Source organism: Thermothelomyces heterothallicus (genome assembly GCF_042370625.1).
Source record: "Thermothelomyces heterothallicus CBS 202.75 unplaced genomic scaffold P884_scaffold_13, whole genome shotgun sequence".
Classification (NCBI taxonomy): Eukaryota; Fungi; Ascomycota; class Sordariomycetes; order Sordariales; family Chaetomiaceae; genus Thermothelomyces; species Thermothelomyces heterothallicus.
Genome location: NW_027192574.1, coordinates 390,248 through 412,479, shown reverse-complemented (window position 1 = coordinate 412,479; position 22,232 = coordinate 390,248). Strand labels below are relative to the sequence as shown.

At 46.9% G+C, this 22,232-nt stretch overlaps 5 protein-coding genes across 5 annotated transcripts; 4 read left to right on the top strand and 1 right to left on the bottom strand.

Moving 5' to 3' along the window:
- Positions 1-8,290: 8,290 nt before the first annotated feature.
- P884DRAFT_225084 (uncharacterized protein) lies at positions 8,291-10,114 on the top strand. The gene is made up of 3 exons (XM_069439606.1): positions 8,291-8,667; positions 8,831-8,961; positions 9,008-10,114. The coding sequence occupies exons 1-3, from the start codon at positions 8,316-8,318 to the stop codon at positions 9,806-9,808; spliced, it is 1,284 nt and encodes a 427-aa protein (XP_069297043.1). The 5' UTR covers positions 8,291-8,315; the 3' UTR covers positions 9,809-10,114.
- Positions 10,115-10,360: 246 nt separating this feature from the next.
- P884DRAFT_260368 (uncharacterized protein) lies at positions 10,361-11,843 on the top strand. The gene is made up of 3 exons (XM_069441438.1): positions 10,361-10,405; positions 10,489-10,730; positions 10,839-11,843. The coding sequence occupies exons 1-3, from the start codon at positions 10,377-10,379 to the stop codon at positions 11,651-11,653; spliced, it is 1,086 nt and encodes a 361-aa protein (XP_069297042.1). The 5' UTR covers positions 10,361-10,376; the 3' UTR covers positions 11,654-11,843.
- Positions 11,844-13,269: 1,426 nt separating this feature from the next.
- Positions 13,270-13,769, top strand: P884DRAFT_260366 (uncharacterized protein). The gene has a single exon (XM_069441437.1). It carries the CDS (start codon positions 13,285-13,287, stop codon positions 13,579-13,581), a length of 297 nt encoding a protein of 98 aa, XP_069297041.1. The 5' UTR covers positions 13,270-13,284; the 3' UTR covers positions 13,582-13,769.
- A 101-nt stretch (positions 13,770-13,870) lies between these two features.
- Positions 13,871-14,238, bottom strand: P884DRAFT_260365 (uncharacterized protein). Its single transcript, XM_069441436.1, has one exon. It carries the CDS (start codon positions 14,201-14,203, stop codon positions 13,976-13,978), a length of 228 nt encoding a protein of 75 aa, XP_069297040.1. The 5' UTR covers positions 14,204-14,238; the 3' UTR covers positions 13,871-13,975.
- Positions 14,239-14,378: 140 nt separating this feature from the next.
- Positions 14,379-15,602, top strand: P884DRAFT_260364 (major facilitator superfamily domain-containing protein). The gene has a single exon (XM_069441435.1). The coding sequence runs from the start codon at positions 14,417-14,419 to the stop codon at positions 15,500-15,502; it is 1,086 nt and encodes a 361-aa protein (XP_069297039.1). The 5' UTR covers positions 14,379-14,416; the 3' UTR covers positions 15,503-15,602.
- The last annotated feature ends 6,630 nt before the right edge of the window (positions 15,603-22,232 follow it).

Here is a 22,232-nt window from a genome sequence, read left to right as displayed (position 1 = left end):
AACTACTAACAAGATAACTAGATTATACTATTACCAACAGTATAACTTGCTTATAATATAACGCCAATAGAAACGACCAAAGTTATACTATTCTTTACAAACTATAGATACGAAGTAGACCTAAGGCAAGGACCAGAGGTCATAGTACCAAGAGTAGTAGTCAAAGTAAAATAGATATACACACTATATAAGAAGCTTAAAAAGGAACTTGAGTTTGTTAAAACTAGAATAAAGAACTACTATAACAAATATAGGCTCGAGGGACCTTACCTAGAGAGAGGAGACAAAGTCTATCTAATCGTACAAAACCTACGAACCAAGCGACCAAGTACAAAGCTAGACTTTAAGAAGGTCGGACCCTTCGTTATCAAAGAACGAATTTCGACATCTAACTACCGACTATCGTTACTATCATCTATATAACTATAGATAGATATTTTTTATATTTCACTTCTCGAACCAGTACCAAAAAATGCCAAGATTGCCACAAACATTAAAGCAGAGGACGAAGAGGAAGAGTAGGACATTGAAGAAATCCTAGATTTACGTATCATTAACAGGGAACTGTAGTATCTAGTTAAATGGCTTAATTTTAGGATAGAAGATAACTTATAGGAGCTGGTCAAGAACCTAAACTGCCCTAAGAAACTAGAATAATTCTACCGGAGGAATCCTAACCGACTACAGGGACCGACTTAGGAACCTAACCGGCATCTAAGAAGGAAGAAGTACCGGTAGGAGCCGACCCTAGGGACAAGCTAACTACTTCCTAGTTAATTACGCCGAAGGCGCCTGACACCTACGCCTGACCTATTAAATCCTATTCGTCCGATATTAGAACCACTACCCTGTCCTCCTTATCTAAACCCTATATACCTTGACAAACGAATTTATTACTCTAGTTATGTAACATTTGTTTTTAACGATATAAACGCGTAAGGTAGCTTAAAGTTTGCTAAAGCAGATCCTCTACCGCCAAAATTTCCTCCTCTAGCCTATCTTGCTTACGCTAGTTACGTAATACTATAATAAGTTAGAACGGAAATAAGAGGACAAATAGAAGCCACTTATAGGAATCTACTACGTTTGGCCTATCGTAAGACTTTCCCTTACGCGTACAATTTAAACACCTCTTGGAATTTCCCGATATAATATAACACTTCTTAGGTATTATACGCTAATAGTTAGAATATAGCATAGTTTCGGAACCGTCTCGCTTAATCGTAACGACTAAGATACGACGTTTACACGTTATATCGCAATGGCGTTTCTTTATACGGTTAGCTATAGTAAATAGTAGAAGGGAGCAAGGGGGGGGAACTTATAGGAGCAAGTTATAAGAGGGAATTAGTGCTATTTGAAACGGCCTAAGAGGGCTTTCGGGTTAAAAGCCTCGGAGGGAGGGCATCGTATCACGGAAATATATATATAGATACCGCCTAGGCCACTAGTATAGATAGGCTAATTAAGCCGAAAGGACGGGAAGGACTAATCATAACGTAGGGAGCACTGCGAGCCCTACCATACGCTAGCTTACGATCACCAAGATCAGTATAAAGTCACTAATCGCGATGAGCGGCTCACCAAGATCACTGACCAAGGACTGATCAAGGTGATCTAGGAAGGTTATATATACATATAGATAGTTACTTGTTCTGGTGGACTCTGGAGTTTACTAGTGATAGTAACTTACAATTATAGTACTTATACTAAGCATTGCTAACTGCTATAAGAGATAACTATAGTGTTGTTGTAAACCCTTTGGCTTTACCGAATCCCTTAGATGACCTGTACACTTGCCCCGTGTCACTTACCTTCGTCTAAACCCTTTTAGAAGAAGTCTGAGTTAGGTTTGTCACAAAAAAGGATACCTAAGTTCCCTTAGATATAGCTATCTAATAGTTCCTTAGTAAGGTACCTAAAGGACTTAGGCCGGCCTAGCTCTTATAATAGGTACTTAAGTACTCTTATAAGCTAAAGATAGACATCTACTAGTAAGTAGTAATATAGGTAGAGGAGCAAATTATAGCTATTAATATATAAAGATAGATATAACCTTTAGGTTCCTAGTAGTAGTAGAAGTAGTACTAGGCTAAGTAGAAGCCTTTAATAGTATAATAGCTATCTAGTTAGACTAAGACAAGTATATTAGTATAGGCTAGATTACCCTAGACTATTAAGAAAGGCTAGGTATATTAGCGTTGCCCTAAGGATAATCCTACTAAGTAGACATAGCCCCCTCTCTTTAAGTAGTCTAGGCCTAAAGATCTAGAGCTAGCTCCTAAATACCTGCCCTGGTTTATAGGCTAGGACGAGCTAGAGGCCGAGACTAAAGCCTGGTAGAGGCGTCGGCAGTCTAAGAAGCGACTATCGCCTAAGGGGGATAGCAAGGCTAAGAGAGTAAGATAGCGGGAGGCTAGAAAGGAGGGCGTTTAAGTGTCGAATTCGCTAGTAGGAGCCTTAGAGCGAATTCGAAGGGGAAGTATAGACTAGGGTAGGAACCTCTTAGTATAATTAGAGGGGTATAGGTTATAGATTCGTTTTTCCGGTTCTAAATAAGTTATATATATATTAGATATAAATAGGGGGTGCCTATCTAGGAGGTGCTAGGGGAGAATAAGGATAATAGATAGTTTTTATAGAATAGATTAATAATAATAGTAATAGACTACTATTATAGTATTATTTATATAATGACGAGATTCTTCTTTTACTTGTAAGTTTAGCTATCTTTTTCTATATAGGTAGACTCTTTTATATCTGCCTAGAGGGGTATCATTGTTACCGTCCCTATGTCTATCGTAACCGCTATCTAGGAGGCTGGACTTGTCTGCTATATCTACGAGTGCCTAGATACATTAGACACTTTGAGCTAATACTTCTCTCTATCTGACTAGGCGGAGGTTTGGTCTTAGGGGTATGTAACTGCTACTAGGAGAGGCTAGTACTAGTTTAATACTATGTTAGTAAATAATCGGGTAGACTAAAACGTAACCGAACCTACTATACTAGTATTAAACTTAGGCTATAGGTTAGGTACCGCGATTATATACTTATAATCGGTTATAAACTTGCTATACGCTAGCTATTATTCCTATAAACGTATTAGTATCTATGCTAAATCGTAAACGAAAATAAACAAGTTCCTATAGAAGTAATCTTCTTACTATTATTATTAATAAGGCCTATATTAGACTAGTAATACTTCTTGATTACCTCGAAAGTGACGGCTATATCGTTTGTAAGTATAGTAATATAGTGGCGATAGCGCTTACTAAGTGTAAGTAAATCCTCGGAGTTAGCTATATCTAGCTTTAGGGCCGAAATAACCTTATATATAGAATAAATGATAATTATAAGATTAACTATATCGCTAGTTATAACACTAGTAGCCTAAATAATCATTAATACTCTAGGAATTACTCCCGAAATATATACTTACTAGGAGGTAGCTTATCTAGTAGCCCTAGCGGCACCGAAAACACTTAAACGAGCTAGTAGTAAGATATATATATTAAACGTCAAGGGGAACCTTATCATTCGCGTTAATGTCTTTAATGGCACTATATAAATACTATATACATAGTAGCAAGTCGGCCGTACTAAGCTGCTAAATCTCTATAGTATCGCTATAGATATAAAATAAAAGTTTGAAAATTGAAAATTATATTATAGGCGGCCGAAACAAGAACGTTCTAGAGAGGATAAGGTTAAGGATTAAAAGAAAATCAAGAGCAAAGAGCGGCCCTTTAAGAAAGTTAAATATTATTTCTGTCGCTATAATAGAGACCTTCCTAGCGCTATAGTAACCACTAGATATATTTATAACAAAGCGAATCTTTAGATGAAAATACTCGAACTATAACTATAATAATGGTAATATAGCTATAAATACAAAGGCGCCTAGCACCTACCTAATTATAGTATAATCGCGATCTAAACAATAAGTATAAAATACTAAAAGAATGTCGAAACGCCACTATAGAACAAAGTCAGATTAAAGTTATTCTAATAGGGCCTATAGATAGGCCCTTTAAGAGGGAGAGTCAATTGTCACGAACGTAACCCGATCTAGCCAGGGACCTAGGGACAAGCTATAGAAGGCCTACACTAGGCGCTGACAGGTATAACCCTATAAATAATAGGCATGGTCGGGGTACGGCTAGAGGAACGAGCGGCCAATTCGGGGTATAAAATGTACCTATTAGACCCTAGATCTAAGAGAGAGGTTTTAGCTCTCTAAGGATTAGTCCTCTAAATAACCTACCTACCTACCCTAGAAAGATAATTAACTCTCCTGCCTATAAACCTAGCTCGAACCTATCTAATAGGCCCTATAATAGTGCTACCTCTATACTAAGTTAGCCTAGCGGCAGGCCTTTCTAATACCTACCTTAGCTAACCTACCCCCTAGTCCTTATAGGTAACTTTAACCTCTACTACCTAGTCTAGGACCTATTTAACAGGCTTAGCCTAGGGGCTAGGGACCTCCTTAACCTTATAGACTAGTAGGACCTCGACCTATATATACTATATAGCTAGGTTACTAAGGCCCCCTAAGGGGACTAACATAGCTAGCCTTCTATAATAGACCTATTCTAGGCCTTAGCTAGGCTAGAAGTAACCTATAGGGATATCATAGAATATAGGAAGTCTGATCACTGCCTATAGGCCCTAAACGTCTCCCTCTAGGGGACCAATAGGCCTATACCAGCTAATAAAGGGTAGGACTAGAAGAGCCTAGACAAGGAGGTCATATAGGCTAAGGCAGCCTACCTCCTACTCTAGCTCGGTAGGTAGGCATTGGCCCTAGCTAGGCCTGTCTTTTAGGGCCTAGAGGAGCTTCTACAGGCCTTCGATAGGCTTATAGAGGCCCTCGAGGAGATAGCTATAGTCTTAGCTCCGGTAAAGAAGGCTAGTATAGGTAGTAAACGAGCTTGATAGTAGACAAAGGAGGTTTAGGAGGCCTAGAAGAGGGCTAAGGAGGTAGAGAGGGCCTATAGGGGTACCCTAAACCTCTATATATAAGAGGTACTTTAGTAAGCCCTATAGGACTAGGCTAAGACTATTATAGCTATAAAGACTAAGAGCTAGAGAGCTACGCTATAGGAGGTAACTAACTAGCTAGACCTGCTATAGAGGCTAGAGTAGTAGGCAAGGCTATAAAGCTACCTACCGGTTAACCTTCTAAAGCTCCTAGCCTTCGAAGGAGGGCTTATAACCTACTAATAGAAGGCTAGGGCTCTGGCCAACAAGTTCTTTCTAAACCTAGAAGCAGACCTATTAGATATTAACGACCTAGATCTAAACGACCACTAGGAGCCGAAGTTTGAAATAAGCTAGGAGGTTACGGTAGGTAATATTAAGGTAATACTAGCTAGAGCGGCCCTATAGAAGGCCCTAGGGGAGGACCTCCTCCCTATAGGCCTACTAAAGGCCTATAGGTAGCCGCTCTACTAGATACTAGCTATACTAGCCTTAGAGAGCTTATAGCTTGGCTATTTCCCGGCCTAGTTTAAAAGGGCTAAGATAGTAGTCCTTTATAAGCCTAGTAAACCCCTATAGGCCTACTTTACCCTAGGTAACTATAGGCCTATAGTACTCCTATTAATAGTAGGTAAGGTGCTAGAGGCTATAGTTATCTAGAAGGTAATAGCTATTATAGAGGCCTATAGGCTTCTTCTAGCTAAGCAGATAGGTAACTAGGAATATAGGTCTACTAAACTAACTATTTGGCTTATTATAGCCTAGGTTTAGGAGGCTTAGAGGTATAAGGTAGCTACCTCCCTCCTATAGCTCGATATCTTAGGGGCTTTTAATACTATTAACTATACCTAGCTACTAACCACTTTACAAAGCTAGGGCTTCCTAAAGTAGTTAGTAGTCTAGGTTAGGGAGTAGCTATAGGATAAGGTAGCTATCCTTTACTTCGATAGCTAGGAAACAGAGAATATAGTAGTAAGGGCTAGGGTCCCCTAGGGGTTACCCCTCTTCCCTATACTATTTATCCTCTATATAGCCTCCCTCTACTAGGCCATTTACCAGGCTAGCCCTATAGTTAGTTTAGTAGGCTTTACCGATAATACTAACCTTCTAGCCTTTAGGAGGGCCAAGGAGGCCTATAATAGTTAGCTATAGAGGGCTTAGAAGGCCTACCTATAGTAGGCAAGGACCCGGGGTATAGCCTTTGCCCTAGAAAAGTATAAACTTATCTACTTTAATAGGGGCTAGAAATAGTAGTTACAACCACTAGAGCTCCTATAGCCTAGAGGGGGTACTACTACTATAGCCCCTTCGAAGTCAGCTAGATTCCTAGGGGTCTAGCTAGACTAGAGGCTATAATAAGGCCCCTATTATATAAAGGTAGCTAAGAAGCTAGAAACCTAGGAGTTTACCCTAACTAGGCTTACTATAAAGATCTAGGGCCCTAGCCTACTATAGGCTTATAAGGTCTATACTAAGTATATCTATAGCGCCCTAACTTATAAGGCCTCGAACTTCTATAAGCCTACCAAGCTAGGGGGTAAGCCAGAAGGCCCTGCTAGGGAACTATCAAAGGCCTAGTATAGGGCCCTTTAGGTAGTTATTAGGGCCTATAAAGCTACCCCTATCTGCTATCTTAAAATAGAGGCCTAGGTACTACCCCTTAACCTCTATCTTAACAAGAGGCTAGCCGACTTTAAAGCTAAACTCGACTAGCTACTCCTATAGACTAGGGTAGGCCTAGGGGCCTCCTAGGTCCCTATAAGGGCTCTTATCTAGTAGGCCTATAATAGGCTTAGCTAGAGGTTCTAGAAAAGAAGGACTAGGGTAAGGGGCTAGGAGCTAAAGCCTATAGCCCTAGAGGTAGTAAGGTCGATAGTCTGGTAGTAGGTCTAGGAGGGCTATAGAAGGGGTTAACCCCCCTTATAGACCTTACAAAGTAGACTATAGGCTACGGAACTAGTTATGGTAGCTAGCTAGAGCGACTATTAGAGGGCTGATTAAGCCGGTAGGAGGATATAGCGTATATCGGATAAGGACCCCCTATACCTAGTTTTTATAGGGGAAGGCCTATAAAGGCACTAGGGCCTAATGAAGGCCTAGAGCTCCCTACTAGTATAGGCCTATATAGGGGCTATTAGCCTCTATAACTTCCTTTTTAAGGTTTAAGTCCTAGGGGTCAATACCTCCTACTATACCTATAGCCAAGGGAGGGAGACTATAGAGCACCTGGTTATCTAGTGCCTGAACCTACTAAGAAGCCGAATATAGGAATCCTAGGAAATACGGTTATAAAGGGACCTAGACCTCGTTTTACGGGGTATAGGGACCTATAACTATCGTTTAGTAAGGAGGGTTCTATAGTAGCTAATAGACCTAGGGAGGCTCCTAGAATACCGCCTCGTAAGGAGGCTAGACCGGGAGGGAAGGCCTCTATAGGGCTATTCTAGCTACTTCTCCTTTTCTCTATAGTATACTAGTTTTCTGGATTAGGTGTTAAAGGTAGGATAGAGGTTTTTATCTGGCCTATTAGGTACGGTTTCCTCTATATATAACTAGAGAGGCTTTGGTATACTTATTAGTATAATGGTATAGGACTAATAATAATAATAATAATATTTATATTTATATAAGTTAGATAATTAAAATATATTCTTTAAATATAATTACTACTATATTATATATATTTATTATATTATTATAAAAGCCTACTATTACTACTTTATTACTATTTAAATTATACTCTTTAGATATAATTACTATTATATATACTTATTTATTATATTATTATAGAAGCCTGCTGTTACTACCCTACTAACATTTGAAATGCGCTCTTTGGATGTGATTTCTGTCATACGTGCTTGTTTATTATATCGTTACAGAAGCCTGCCGTCACTGCCCCGCTGCCATTTGAAATGCGCTCTTCGGATGTGATTGCTGTCATACATGCTTATTTATTATGTCGTTACGGAAGCCTGCCGTCACTGCCCCGCTGCCATTTGAAATGCGCTCTTCGGATGTGATTGCCGTCATACATGCTTATTTATTATGTCGTTACGGAAGCCTGCCGTCACTGCCCTGCTGCCGAGCGCTACGTGGCCCCGCGAAGAGTACGGTCCTACCTTCTTCGAGCAGAAGAAATGTCGTTTTTCTTCTCGCAACTAGACTTTCCATTTGTTTCCATTCTACACCTAACTTTCCTTTCTCATAACTAAAATTTTTTGTAACTAGTTATATATTCCCTTGTGCTCACATTCTCCTCCCGCAACAAATTTCTCCTCCCGCAACAAATTTCTCCTCCCATCACCACATTATTCCTCCTTCCCGCAATCATGGAGAACTTACAGGCAATGTTGGGAGCAGAGGAAGCCAATAAAATCCTTGCTGCTGCCGTGGCCTATCCCGACGACATGCGATGTTTCATAGAAGACATTCCTCCTCCATCCGAGCCAGTCGAAGATTATATCACAGAGATGGACAGGCGACTCGACCTCTTCAACGAGTTTCAAGTGATTTGCCGGCGTCTTACGAGGCTGGCAAACGCGACGGTACTCGCCCTTTTCATGGTCGCGCCTATATCGGAGATTTCCAATTTCCTGGAGATGATTCTCAGACAACAAGCTATGGAGCAATCCCTTATGGTGTCTGGTGTTCGCATTACCATGCCTGATGGAATCAGAGCCTGTATGTGTGATGTTCCTTCCCCGTCTCACAACCACTCCCCTTTCATGCGCTTGCATTTCTTTCCCTCTTCGAGCAAAGACAGATCTTTCTCTATCTTGCATCTGAATCATCTACAAATTTCATCCGGAAACCGTATATTGCCCTCCTACTGACTGGAGCGTAGATCTTCCCAAAGGTAGTTCTCCTGAGTCGTTAAACTCACCGCGTCTATCGATACCTATCGCAAATCCCAGCGAACTAGACGTGCCTAGCCCTTCTAACATCGTGACGAGAAAGCGCGAATTCTCCGATCAAGTAAGTTATTAATACATTTCTCGAAATAAACACTAATAAGAAGTAGGTAAAAAATCGAGATGGGCATGCTTGTGTATTCTCTGGAACGTCCGATCCCGAGGCGGCGCATATTTTTCCTTTCGCGACAAGCAAAAAGCGCAATTTCCTCTTCCTTAAAGAAGTGCTCACATTCTTCTGGGGCTCCGAGAAGACCACGGCATGGCGTCGGATGTTCGAAGACGCTAATATCACCCAATCAGCCAAGAACGGCATTTCGATGAACCACCAAATCCACTTCTGGTTTGATAACGCGAGGTTTGCCCTTAAGCCTCTTCGAGAAACTCCCGAGGGAGTGGTTGTCCAGTGGCACTGGCTAAAGAGAAGTGTTCTGAAGCCACTTGTCGATATTCGCCCAGATCAAGATATCCTTCTCCAGGCTGGAATCACGGACCAGAACTGGGGTGACAACTTGGCACACCGGAAGAGTGGGGTGAGAATCCGAACTGGCCAGACATTTCTCATCCGAGCAGACAAGCCCGAGGACAGGCTCAGCTGGGATCTCCTGGAAATGCAATGGAATCTTTTACGTGTTGCAGCCATTTCTGGAGCGGCCGATGTTACGGACGATTATTACGATTACGAAGACCCGGATGAGCGTGCCTACGATGCAGACGTAGCTGCTAAACAACGTGCTATCCTAGCCGAACATGGGACAGCCATCACGTCTCGACACGCCCGGGATAAGAGCGAGTACTATGGGGGTGAACAAAGCAAGGTCAAGCAAGCCAGAACGCCTGGTGACTCGGACAGTGAGAGAAGCAATAACGATGGTGAGCCTGGGGATAACAGCGGCGGTGGCACTGCCTAGAAGGTATCGCCCCTCCGACAGGCACTGCCGGCTCCTCTCTCGGGCAGGGCGGCCACAGCAGGAGAAAATGTCATGGCTGGAATCATGGAATGTGAGGCTGGTTCAACCGATAAAATGGTGAAAGATAGAGGAAAACACAGCATCCGGGCTCGTATGAAGAGTTCATGGAGGAAGATTTCGTCGATGAATGTCGGATTCGGCAGCATCCGGAGCAAGTCGTCCAGGGAGTTGGAATGAACAAGCATTCCGGCAGCGATCTCATGTAGTTTAAAAGTCAGCGTCACCTAATTTGTAATCCCATTTCCCCAGTCTTTGCGTCTGTGACCCTATCAACGAGGGAAAACAAGCCGCCGTTACTGTGGAGGGGCGGCATTTACGTCCAGAATACGTCTTGGCGATTGGAATCGGGGAACCCTGGCCCTGGCGCGTGGTTAGCTGTTTGAACTCCGGTTCATGTGATTGAGCCATTGTCGCGGATCCAGAAGGAAGCACATTGGTTGGCGGCATAAACATTGGCATAAACATTTTCGCTCTGTTGTTAGCTGTTCCGGTTGATCAGGGCAATGGAATGCCCGCGATGTCCACAGAATCGAGCAAGTGGGGGGCCCTCTTCTAACTCCTTTTGAGCCACCCCGCGGAGACGGAAACTTACATACAGCACGGTACGGAGTAATCCGTAGATACATAAGGTACCCGTATATACCCCGCGGTGGGCCGACTGCCCCTCCATCGAACCCCAAAACATTCTCACCACCTGCGTCACCTGGACGACCCTTTTTCACTCTGCAATTGAAAAACGCAGCTATGGCAGAAGTCGACCTCCAAGCGGTCCATGACACACTCGTGTCGGTTGCCTTCGAGGCAGGGCGCATGATCCTGGCAGCCAACCCAAGCACCGGTTCCACCGACACCAAACTGAACGGTTTGAACAAGCCCCTCCTCCCTCCCCGTTTCTCCCACCCACCACCACTCACTCCTCGGAACAAAATGCAACGCAGCTGACCGCGTCCTCTTGCGCCTTCGCCCGCAGCCGTTGACATCGTGACCGAGACGGATAAGGCGGTCGAGCGGATGGTCTCGACCCGGCTGCGCGCCGCCTTCCCGACCTTCGCCTTCGTGGGCGAGGAGACGTACCAGGCCGGCGTGACGCGGGTCACGGACGCGCCGACCTTCATCGTCGACCCCATCGACGGCACGACCAACTTCGTGCACGGCTTCCCCAACGCCTGCGTCTCGCTCGGCCTGGCCGTCGACCGCGCCCCTGCCGTCGGCGTCGTCTACAACCCCTTCCAGGACCTCCTCTTCACCGGCATCAAGGGCAAGGGCAGCTACATGCAGCGAAACGCGTCGCTCGAGGAAGGACGCGGCCGCGGGGAGAAGGTGAGGCTGCCGCTGAGCAGCGCCGGCGGGACGCGGCCGCCGCCCGCACTGGGGAACCTGAGCTCGGCGCTCGTCTCGATCGAGTGGGGCAGCCAGCGGGACGGGGACAACTTTGAGCTCAAGGCGAGGACATTCCGGAAGCTGGCGGCCTCCAAGGAGAACGGAGGCGGCATGATCGGCGGCATGAGGTCGCTGGGGAGCGCCGCGCTGAACCTGTGCGCGTGCGCGGCCGGCCAGCTGGACATGTACTGGGAGGGCGGGTGCTACGCCTGGGACGTCGCGGCCGGTTGGTGCATCCTGAACGAGGCCGGCGGTCGGATGGTGAGCGGGAATCCCGGACGGTGGGAGACGGAGCTCGACTCGAGGGTGTACCTCGCCGTCAGGGGCGCCAGCAGCGGGCAGGAGGAGCTGGTGAAAGAGTTCTGGGACGTCATCGGCGATGGTAAGATGGATTACAAGCACTAGACGGGGTCGTGCTTGAGCCAGCCAGGCAGATAGGGAAAGAAAGAGGCGGAGGATCTTTAGACTGTGCCAACAATAGAATTAACAAATAAATGTACGGCATGGAAGTAATATACCATCAGTACTGTCCGAACTGCCATGGCAAAAGCATTTCATCTAGACAATTCACAAGCACAATTGAGGACTTCGCCAGCTTCGTACAATACCCAGTCCTTTGCAGTAGAATTTTGAGACCGAGAAGAGATTTGGGGAATTTTTTTTTCAGGGACGGGGACGTCCGATATCCCCAGGGATTTTCATTATCGTTTCAGGCCCCTGGGTGGAAGTTCGCAGCCGTACAGGAGGACCCAACCGCCATATCTGCCATGGTCCGAAGCAAGGACCGAAAGCCGATAGTTAAGTGTCTGACCCTGGCATCCTCAGATGGAGCATCGTGCTCGTCACCTGCACTCCGGAATTACAATTGAAGTCCGTACCCCGCAGCAAAGTGCAAAACTGCATAGTAGTGTGTATAAAGAACTCGCAAAGAGCTGAGCATACGACGCTGGTATAGGTGTGTAGGCATGTACATACATACATCGGTCATTTTTTTTAAAAAAAGGCACAGACCACGGACCCAGATCCTGGCTCGGGAGGCGCAAAGCAAAGGGATTGGTTGACTCGAGGCGAGAATGATAAGAACTTTGCTGCCAACTTGGTGAGCCCAACCATCGCCGTCCGGATATCGGAGGCTGCACTTATCACGATGAAACATATCTGCCGAGACAACATCTCATGGTTGATAAGGGCTCACCGTTTCGCATCCCTTAGCGCGGCATTGGCTCCCGACAGGCATCAATGCAGGACCGGAGAGGATGCTGATCCCTCTCGGCGCACGGCAACGGAGAGAGATGGAGGTACGGATTACTCCGTAGAGCACCGGAGATACTCGGATGGCAGTTGCTCCAGACCGACGGTGAAAGACAACGTGGCGGTGGCCAGCCAATCCGAGCGTTTCCATGACCTGATGGAAAAGAGGATGGCAAGCTACGGAGGATCGAAGGCGCCAAACCAAGAATGCTTTCCCCACAAAAGCTTGGCGCGCTAGTTAGCGTGCGTTGAGGCTGCAAGGATTGCAGCGCCAACCCTTGTGGCCTGTTCTCGGTTCCTGCGTCGCACTGTCTAGTTGCCGCCGGTCATGAGAAATGAATGGTTTCCCCTAGGCCGTGCAGACCAGGACTCGTGTGACCGGGGTCTGAAGACATGAAAAAGTAGGTTCCTCTTTCCAGTCTTCATAAACAGCACATTACTGAACCATCTCGCCCATGGGAGGGTCGCAAGACTCGTAGTAAAATGACCGAGGTGCAAATAAGCCCTAACGTCCCACACCGTGTCCGTACAGTAAGCGAGCGCACAGGCGGGGCGTCCGGTCCGGGCTGCCGAGTGTGCTGATGAAACTCGCCAGAGGGGCAACAACGTTCGGGCTCGGTCCGAGACCCGATCGACTCACTTGACAACAATCAACGCTTTCACTGAGCAGCGCGTGCCAATTGCAGATGACGCAGGAACGATTGGCCCCGTGGTTAAGGCGGGGAGGGCGCGGAAGCAGCAACCTGCATGGTGCCCGCAGGCCACCCGTTCCGGATCGTTCGTTCATGGAGACGGTGCCGGGAAACGGTCGGGGGACTGTGTCTGGAACCGGCTCGAACCCTCGCAACTCCTCGCAACCCGGTCCTGGCCGGCCGGTCGAGAGCACGGTCCGTTATCAACCGCAGCCCTGGGGCTCTGTCCAAAATTTTGCCGAGTGGCACCACGCCAGCCCATCATCCGCCCCTCCTTGGCTGGGTCGGCGTTTTTCCTTCTTAAAAATCTCTTTTGTGTTCTCGGTGTGCCCGGCACCCGCGCCTACTTCCTCTTCTCCCAAAAACCACCCACCAGCGAACCTCCGGTGACCTCTTCTCACTGCGACTCGAGAGTGACAACTTGGGCAAGCAGCAGAGCGAGTTTACTGTGACGCAACACCGATTCGGTGCTGCGGACAGCGTAAGGTTGAAGCCATACTGCGAAGCAATGACTCTAACACAAAGAAAAAGTCACCGTGACCCGGATGCGTTCCCCACCGTCCAGCTCTTTGTCCTAGGTAGGTTGGCTATTCTATCCCCCCCCGCGCGATCGTGCGTTCCGTGTGTGAGAGTCCCAGGTCAAGGAAGGCTAATCACCGAGTACCCATGCGCATCATGCAGCCATCGTCCGCCTCGCCGAGCCCATTGCGCTCACCTCCATCTTCCCCTATGCCTGGGCTCTCATCAAGCGCTTCCAGGTCGGCAACGAAGATGACGCCTCGTTCTATGCGGGCCTGCTCATCTCGGCCTTCTCCCTGGCCGAAGCCCTGATGGGCATGTACTGGGGCAGCCTGTCGGATCGAGTTGGCCGCAAGCCTGTCCTGCTGCTGGGGTGCATCGGCACCATGTTCAGCATGATCGTGGTCGGCGTTGCCCAGAACATCTGGATCGCCCTGGTTGGCCGTACCGTCGGCGGCCTGCTGAATGGCAACATTGGCGTCATCCAGACCATGGTCGGCGAGTTGGTTACGAAGCCAGAGCATGAACGTGAGTTTTCCTCATCCCGCCTTCGGTCCAGTTGTTGTGCATAGCATTTGCTGACTTTAGCAGCTCGTGCCTTCTCCATCAGTAAGTGCCGGACAAACTCCGTCTTCCCGTTCTGTTTGGGACGTTACTAACCCCACAAGTGCCCTTTGTCTGGAGCATCGGAACCATCATTGGCCCTATGATTGGGGGTCTTTTTGCTGACCCCCACGAGTCGTACCCCGACCTCTTTCCCAAGGGCTCTCTCTTCGAACGTTTCCCGTATCTCCTGCCAAACCTCATCTGCGCCGCCATGCTCCTCGTGAGCATCATACTCGGCTACTTCTTGCTTGAGGAGACGCACCCTGATATGCAGCCGCGCGTACTCCTGCCAGACGACACCTTCCTCTCGGAGAACACGCCCCTGATCGAAACCTCGGATGCAATGAAGCGTCCGGCCGTCGACCTCCGCGACGAGAACTACGGCACCATGCGCTCGCGCGACGCCGCCGCCGCCTCCTGTCCGACCCCTGGCTGGACTACCAAAGAGGGAGAACGACCCGCAAGTGTCTTCTGCAAGCGTATCATGGCCGTCATCATATCCCTCTCGATCTTCACTTATCACTCGATGACCTTCGACCACCTCCTTCCCATCTTCTTGGAGGATGACCGCGCCCCGACCTCGGGCGCCACCGTCCACGCCTCCCTACGCGCCCTCTCCGGTCTCGGCGTTCCCAGAAACAGCCTTCTCTACTCACCTGGTGGCCTGGGCCTCTCCATGCAGGCTGTCGGCGTCATCATGGCCGTGCAAGGCGCCATTGCCCTCTTCATGCAGGCCATCGTCTTCCCGCTCGCAGCCGAGCGCGTCGGCGTGTACCGGCTGTTCCTGTTCGTTACGGTGCTGCATCCGGTCGTCTACGCCCTCGTTCCCTGGTTGCTGTACGTCCCCGAGCCCTTGCTGTACCCGGCCATCTACTGCGTCCTGGTCGTTCGCAACTTCTTCTCCATCCTGCTGTACCCACTCCTGCTCATCCTGATCAAGGAGGCGACGCCGAGCTCGACGATCCTGGGCAAGGTGAACGGCCTGGCGGCTAGCGCGGGCGCCGCGTGCCGGATGGTGGCGCCGCCCGTGGCCGGATATCTGTACGCCTTGGGGAAGAAAATGGATTGTACCGCGCTGGCTTGGTACGGGAGTACCGTCGTCGCCGTTGTCGGTGCGGTGCAGTGCTTCTCAGTTAAGAGGGACCGAGAAGATAATGGGAAGCGCCCCGAGGATGTGGAGGCATAGGATCAACGAGAAGAAGAAACCAAAAAAAACGCTGTGCAGGATGTTGGCGGAAAGCGTTGAGGAAATCCGAAAAAGAAACATTGATCTTGGCCGATGACATGTTTTTTTTTTTTTTTTTTTTTTTTTTTTTTTTTTTTTTACCCTTGGTTGGGTTGATAGATCGGCGGCTGGCACGCGATACACGGGCGTGGGCACGGGATTAGCACGGCGTAAGGAGTTTCGGTTCTTTCATGAGGTGTGTTATGGTTGCCAGGTTAGCGGGGCGTTGAAATCGGTATGATGACTGTTATGACTTGATGATGAAGTCATGGGTTCACCAGAGGGGTTTGTTACAGAGACCGGAGATAGAGAGGTAATACCAATAAAAAACCAATAGTATAACTTGTAGGTCGATTATAATTAGTGTTATCATCTAACACTCGTAGCATCCCATAGATAAGCAGCACTTATACAAACTTTACTGCTATACTCGTTCATTTGACTTTTTTGTATTGCTTCCTCTTGCTACGAAACATCATCTCCGAGTGCCAATTTAATGAGAGCGGAGCGGTCAAAACAAAAGAGGGAAAGAAAGCCCGAGATAACGATACATGCTACAGCTCAATGGCTGCAAATGACTACAGCTCGGACTAGCTGCAAGATACGACACTATAGCGGTATTCGCGCCATAGGCGGCACTCCTGGACCAACTAGTACGGGTCTACAGAAGTGGTGATAAGATACGTTAATTCTTCTAAGTGCTAGAGGCACTTAGGGATACTATCTAAATATATATCTATAACCCTTAGCTTATTATCCCTATTAGTAGGTCTGTCGGATCTAACCTACTAATAGCTATATACTATAATAGGTACTAGGGTTCGAAAAGAAAAATATAACGACCTATTATAACTTAGTAAATATATTAGTTATTTGTCTATAGTAATAATCCTAGTAAGTGTCTTATTTATCCTCCCTATTATTAAATCTATCTGTCCCTTAGTCCTTCTTCCTAGTAGTTCCTAAGTTTACGATAAATGCCGATACTATAGATAGATACTCCTAAGAGGGCCGTATAAGTGTTCTAGCCCTGGCCTAGGTATCTCTAACTAGGGTGCGGTTACTATAGACTATACTAGTGGCCCTCTTATACGAAGGGCTCTCCTATATTAGCGTATCTAAGTATGGGCGTTTCTGGCTAGTGGCTATAGGTAGTGGCGGGTATACTACCGGCCTGGTAATCGAGCTCAGGGGAGTACTACATCTAGTAGTAGCTGGTGGAGGTAGGCAAGCTATAGGCTCCTAGCTCCTAGAAGCCTTCTATAGTATAGTAATTACTATAGTATACTTGGTAAGCCAGGTAATCGTTTCTTCTAGCTGCTATATCTTCTTATCTACTCCCTTCCTCTAGTTAAGAGTAGTTATATAGTTATTGTTTATAACTATAGAAGCCTCCTTTAGTTGCTAAAGCTATTAGTATTTAGCCTTATTATACTAAATAGGTAGGCTATTTAGCCTTATTTACTAAATAGTTAGGTTATTTAGTAGCTAACTAAGCTAGATATATAGTTTAAAGTAGCCTATATATAGTAAATAGTAGAGTTTAAAATAAAAGTAGTAATAAAGATAATATTATTATTAATCCTATACTACTATGCTAATAAGTATACTAGAGCCTCTCTAGTTATATACAAAGGAAACCATACCTAATAGGCCGGATAAAAACCTCTGTCCCTCCTTTAACGCCTAATCCGGAATACTAATATACTATAAAGAAAAGGAGAAGTAGCTAGGACAGCCCTATAGAGGCCTTCCCTCCCGGTCTAACCTCCTTACGAGGCGGTATTCCGGGAGCCTCCCTAGGTCCATTAGCCACTATAGAACCCTCCTTACCAAACGATAGTTACAGGTCCCTATACCCCGTAAAACGAGGTCTAGGTCCCTTTATAACCGTATTTCCTAGGATTCCCACGTTTGGCTTCTTAGTAGGTTCGGGTACCAGATAACCAGGTGCTCCATAGTCTCCCTCCCTTGGCTATAGGCATAGTAAGGGGTACTAACCCCTGGGACTTAAACCCTAAAAAGGAAGTTATAGAGGCTAATAGCCCCTATACAGGCCTGTACTAGTAGGGAGCTCTAGGCCTTCGTTAGGCCCTGGTGCCTTTATAGGCCTTCCCCTGTAAAAACTAGGTATAGGGGGTCCTTATCCGATATGTGCTATATCCTCCTACCGGCTTGGTCGGCCCTCTAACGGTTGCTCTAGCTAGCTACTACGGCTAGTTCTGTAGCCTATAGCCTTCTTTGTAAGGTCTATAGGGGGGGTTAACCCCCTCTATAGCCCTCCTAAACCTACTATTGGACTGTTGACCTTGTTACCTCTAGGGCTATAGGCTTTAGCTCCTAGCCCCTTGCCCTGGTCCTTCTCTTCTAGAACCTCTAGCTAAGCCTATTATAGGCCTATTAGATAAGAGCCCTTATAGGGACCTAGGAGGCCCCTAGGCCTACTCTGGCCTATAGGAGTAGCTAGTCGAGTTTAGCTTCAAAGTCGGCTAGCCTCTTGTTAAGATAGAGGTTAAGGGGTGGTACCTAGGCTTCTATCTCGAGGCACCGGATAGGGGTAGCCCTATAGGCCTTAGTAACTACTCGAAGGGCCTTATATTAGGCCTTTGATAGTTCCCTAGTAGGGCCTTCCGGCTTACCCCCTAGCTTGGTAGGCTTATAGAAGTTTAAGGCCCTATAAGCTAGGGCACTACGGATATACTTAGTATAGACCTTATAGGCCTATAGTAGGCCAGGGCCCTAGGTCTTTATAGTAAGCCTAGTTAGGGTAAACTCCTAGGTTTCTAGCTTCTTAGCTACCTTTACATAGTAGGGGCCCTACTATAGCCTCTAATCTAGCCAGACCCCTAGGAATCTAGCCGACTTTAAAGGGGCTATAGTAGTAGTACCCCCTTTAGGCTGTAGGAGCTCTAGCGGTTACGACCATTGTTTCTAGCCCCTGTTGAAGTAGATAAGTTTGCACTTTTCTAGGGCAAAGGCTATACCCTAGGTCCTTACCTACTATAGGTAGGCCTCCTAAGCCCTCTATAGCTAATCGTTATAGGCCTCCTTGGCCCTCCTAAAGGCTAGAAGGTTAGTATTATTAGCAAAGCCTACTAAACTAACTATAGGGCTAGCCTGGCAAATAGCCTAGTAGAGGGAGGCTATATAGAGGATAAATAGTATAGGAGAGAGGGGCGACCCCTAGGGGACCCTAGCCCTTACCGCTATATCCTCTGTTTTCTAGCTATCGAAGTAAAGGATAGCTACCCTATCCTATAGCTACTCCCTAACCTAGACTACTAACCATTTTAGGAAGCCCTAGCTTTGTAAAGTAGTTAATAGCTAGGTATAGTTAATAGTATCGAAAGCCTCTAAGATATTAAGCTATAGGAGGGAGGTAGCTACTTTGTACCTCTAAGCCTCCTAAACCTAGGCTATAACAAGCCGAATAGCTAGTTCGGTAGACCTATATTCCCGGTTACCTATCTACTCGGCCGGGAGAAGCCCGTAGGCCTCTACGACAGCCGTTACCTTCTAGGCGACTATAGCCTCTAGTACCTTGCCTACTATTAGTAGGAGCGCTATAGGCCTATAGCTACTTGGGGTAAAATAGGCCTATAGGGGTTTGCCAGGCTTACGGAGGACTACTATCTTAGCCCTTTTAAACCGGGCCGGGAAATAGCCGAGCTATAAGCTCTCCGAGGCTAGTATAGCTAGTATCTAGTAGAGTAGCTGCCTATAGGCCTTTAGCAGGCCTATAGGGAGGAGGTCCTCCCCTAGGGCCTTTTACAGGGCCGCTCTAGCTAGTACTACCCTAACATTGCCTACCGTAACCTCCTAGCTAATTTCGAACTTCGGCTCCTAGTAGTCGTTTAGATCTAGGTTATTAATATCTAACAGGTCCGCTTCCGGGTTCGGAAAGAACTTATCGGCTAGGGCCCTAGCCTTCTATTAGTAGGTTATAAGCCCTCCTTTGAAGGCTAGGAGCTTTAGAGGGTCGACCAGTAGGTAGCTTTATAGCCTTACCTACCGCTCTAGCCTCTATAATAGGTCTAGCTAGTTGGTTACCTCCCGTAACGTAGCTCTCTAGCTCTTAGTCTTCGTAGCTATAATGGTCTTAGCTTAGTCCTATAGGGCCTGCCAAAGTACATCCTATATATAGGGGTTTAGGGTATCCTTATAGGCCCTCTCTGCCTCCTTAGCCCTCTTCTAGGCCTCCTAAACCTCCTTCGTCTATTATTAAGCTCGTTTGCTACCTATATTAGCCTTTTTTATTAGAGCCAAGACTATAGCTATCTCCTTAAGGGCCTCTATAAGCTTGTTAAAGGCCTATAGAAGCTCCTCCGGGCCTTAGAAGACAGGCCTGGCTAGGGTAGAGGCCGATGCCTACCTGCTAAGCCGGAGCAAGAGGTAGGCTACCTCGGCCTATACGATCTTCTTATCTAGGCTCTTCTAATCCTACCCTTTACTAGCTAGTATAGGCCTATTAGTCCCCTAGAGAGAGACATTTAGGGCCTATAGGTAGTAGTCTAACTTCCTATATTCCGTAATATCCCTATAGGTTACTTCTAGCCTAGCTAAGGCCTAGAGTAGGTCTATTATAGAAGGCCAGCTATATTAGTCCCTTTAGGGGGCCCTAGTAACCTGGTTATATAGCGTTCGTAGGTTAAGGTCCTACCGGTCTATAAGGCTAAGGAGGTCCCTAGCCCCTAGGCTAAGCCTATCAAATAGGTCCTAGACCGGGTAGTAGAGGTTAAAGTTACCTATAAGAACTAGGGGGTAGGTTAGCTAAGGTAGGGCTAGTAGGTCCTATAAGAGGGCCTGTTCCCCCTTATTATTATAGACCGACTAGAGCTCGAACCCCCTCTCTCCTAGGGTTAGAAAGGTTACCCTATACTAGTTCTCCTCTACCGAATAGTCCTACTAGCCGACTAGGAACCGTTTAGCTACTAGAATAGCCGCCTTGCCCTTTAGCTTATAGACTAGGTAGTATTTCGAAGCCTAGGGGCAGTATATTAACCTTATAAGCCGGTTAATCTACGGTTCCTAGATAGCTAGTAGGTCGTATTTAGCCTCCTCTAGTAGGACCTCAAGGGCCTATTTATTACCTTAGGTGTTCTATTAAAGGACCTTAATTTACATTTGAGGTAACTAGAGTAGAGGACAAAGGCACGGTAGTAGTAGGCTCTATAGCCATTGCCCCCTTAACCGGTTACGAGAGGGAGGGGGCTCCGGGCTGTAGAAAGGAGATATAAGTCTGTTAGGCATTAAATAAGGTACTCCTAGCCGCCTGTTAGGCTAGGGTAGGCCTCCTATAAGGGCATTTGGCCCTAGTTTGGTAGTGGTCGTCGTCCTCTAACTAGCCGCTAAACTCGAGGGCTACCTTCTAGTATAGTTACTCTAGTAGCTAGAAGGTTCGAGGTCTATACTAGTAAGCCTCCCTAGCCCTCTCCTAGGCCTTGACTTTCTTTGGGCAGCCCCTATACTAGGCTATATAGGGGCCCCTATAGGCTATATACCTATAAGGGAGTTGGTTAGAGTAGGTAGGGTACTAGGCCTCCCTAGCCTTCCCTCCCTTACTATAGGCCTTTATACTATAACGGCTATAATAGGCCAGCCGCTAGTAGTACCATTAGGTATAGCTAAAGCTCTAATACCTATAATATTACCTTAATTCTAGAGTATCCTAGTAGGGTTCGTAGTCTAGCACCTAGGTATCCTAGACTATGCCCTTGTTATAGGCCTTCCGGGCCTCTTCGAGGTCCTATAAGCTTAGGAGTACCGTGGCCTACTTCCTTTACAGGCTCTTTAGCAGCCGGAACTTGACCGTTTCGATCGAGTATAGGCCTATAGCCCCCCTTAAAGTCTTATTCGCTAACCCCCTATAGCTCCTCCTTCCGGACCCCTTTAGCTAGGACTATATAGGCCTTGCCGACCTCTCTAGCCTCCTCTCTAAAGGCTATAGCTACCTATCACTTGTTAGCCAAATACTAATCCTTAGTAGCCTTATCTTTAAAGACTACTACTATATCCCTACTTAGGAGCTTCCTAGCCGTAACAGCTCCCTGATAGCTAGAGGCACCGTTAACTGCTTAGACTATCTCGGCCGGGGTTTAGGCTTTAAGGTCCTCCTATAGGCTCGCGTTCCGTATTATAACCTCCTATAAGGCCTGTAGCGGTATTGCCTTAGCCGATGGTAGGCCTCCTTAGGGGCCTGTTGCCCCCTATTACAGCCCTACGGCCACCTATACCCAGGTAGGGCAAGGGGTAGCCTTAAGGGCTTCTTTAAGCCCCTTCTTGACTTCCTCGGCTACGAGTTCCTATAGGTTTGGAACTAGGCCTGTAATAGCGGTCGTAAGGCCTTGTAAGAGCCTGTCGGCGAGGTCTAGTGCCTTGCCCTATTTAGGGCTTGGTATAAGGTCGACTAGTTACGTGACAAGACCCCTTAGCTCCTTGATATCTAGGGTAGGGTAGGCCTATAGTAGGCCCCCCTTTGATTAGCCCGAAGCTATAGGCCTCCCTACTTGGTGGCTTGGCGGTAGGCTTTAAATCGACGTTACATTTAGGGGCGCTAGGTGGTCTGTGCGGTGAAAATTTTGACAGTCGTACGAGGCGTAGTCGGGTTGTAGTCGGGTCCGGTTCCTACGCCTGTGGTGCCAGTTGTATACCTATAACGGCTTGTGCGTAGTTGAAAGTGGTACCGTTGGAT

Excerpts from the sequence above, each read along its gene's own strand:
- P884DRAFT_225084 (XM_069439606.1), top strand. The coding sequence starts at position 8,316 with ATGGAGAACTTACAGGCAATGTTGGGAGCAGAGGAAGCCAATAAAATC. Across the intron at positions 8,668-8,830 it reads GCCTGATGGAATCAGAGCCT|ATCTTCCCAAAGGTAGTTCT; the intron begins GTATGTGTGATG and ends ACTGGAGCGTAG. Across the intron at positions 8,962-9,007 it reads AGCGCGAATTCTCCGATCAA|GTAAAAAATCGAGATGGGCA; the intron begins GTAAGTTATTAA and ends AATAAGAAGTAG.
- P884DRAFT_260368 (XM_069441438.1), top strand. The coding sequence starts at position 10,377 with ATGCCCGCGATGTCCACAGAATCGAGCAA. Across the intron at positions 10,406-10,488 it reads ATGTCCACAGAATCGAGCAA|ATACATAAGGTACCCGTATA; the intron begins GTGGGGGGCCCT and ends AGTAATCCGTAG. Across the intron at positions 10,731-10,838 it reads CACCGACACCAAACTGAACG|CCGTTGACATCGTGACCGAG; the intron begins GTTTGAACAAGC and ends CTTCGCCCGCAG.
- P884DRAFT_260366 (XM_069441437.1), top strand. The coding sequence starts at position 13,285 with ATGGAGACGGTGCCGGGAAACGGTCGGGGGACTGTGTCTGGAACCGGC.
- P884DRAFT_260365 (XM_069441436.1), bottom strand. The coding sequence starts at position 14,203 with ATGGTCTGGATGACGCCAATGTTGCCATTCAGCAGGCCGCCGACGGTA.
- P884DRAFT_260364 (XM_069441435.1), top strand. The coding sequence starts at position 14,417 with ATGATTGGGGGTCTTTTTGCTGACCCCCACGAGTCGTACCCCGACCTC.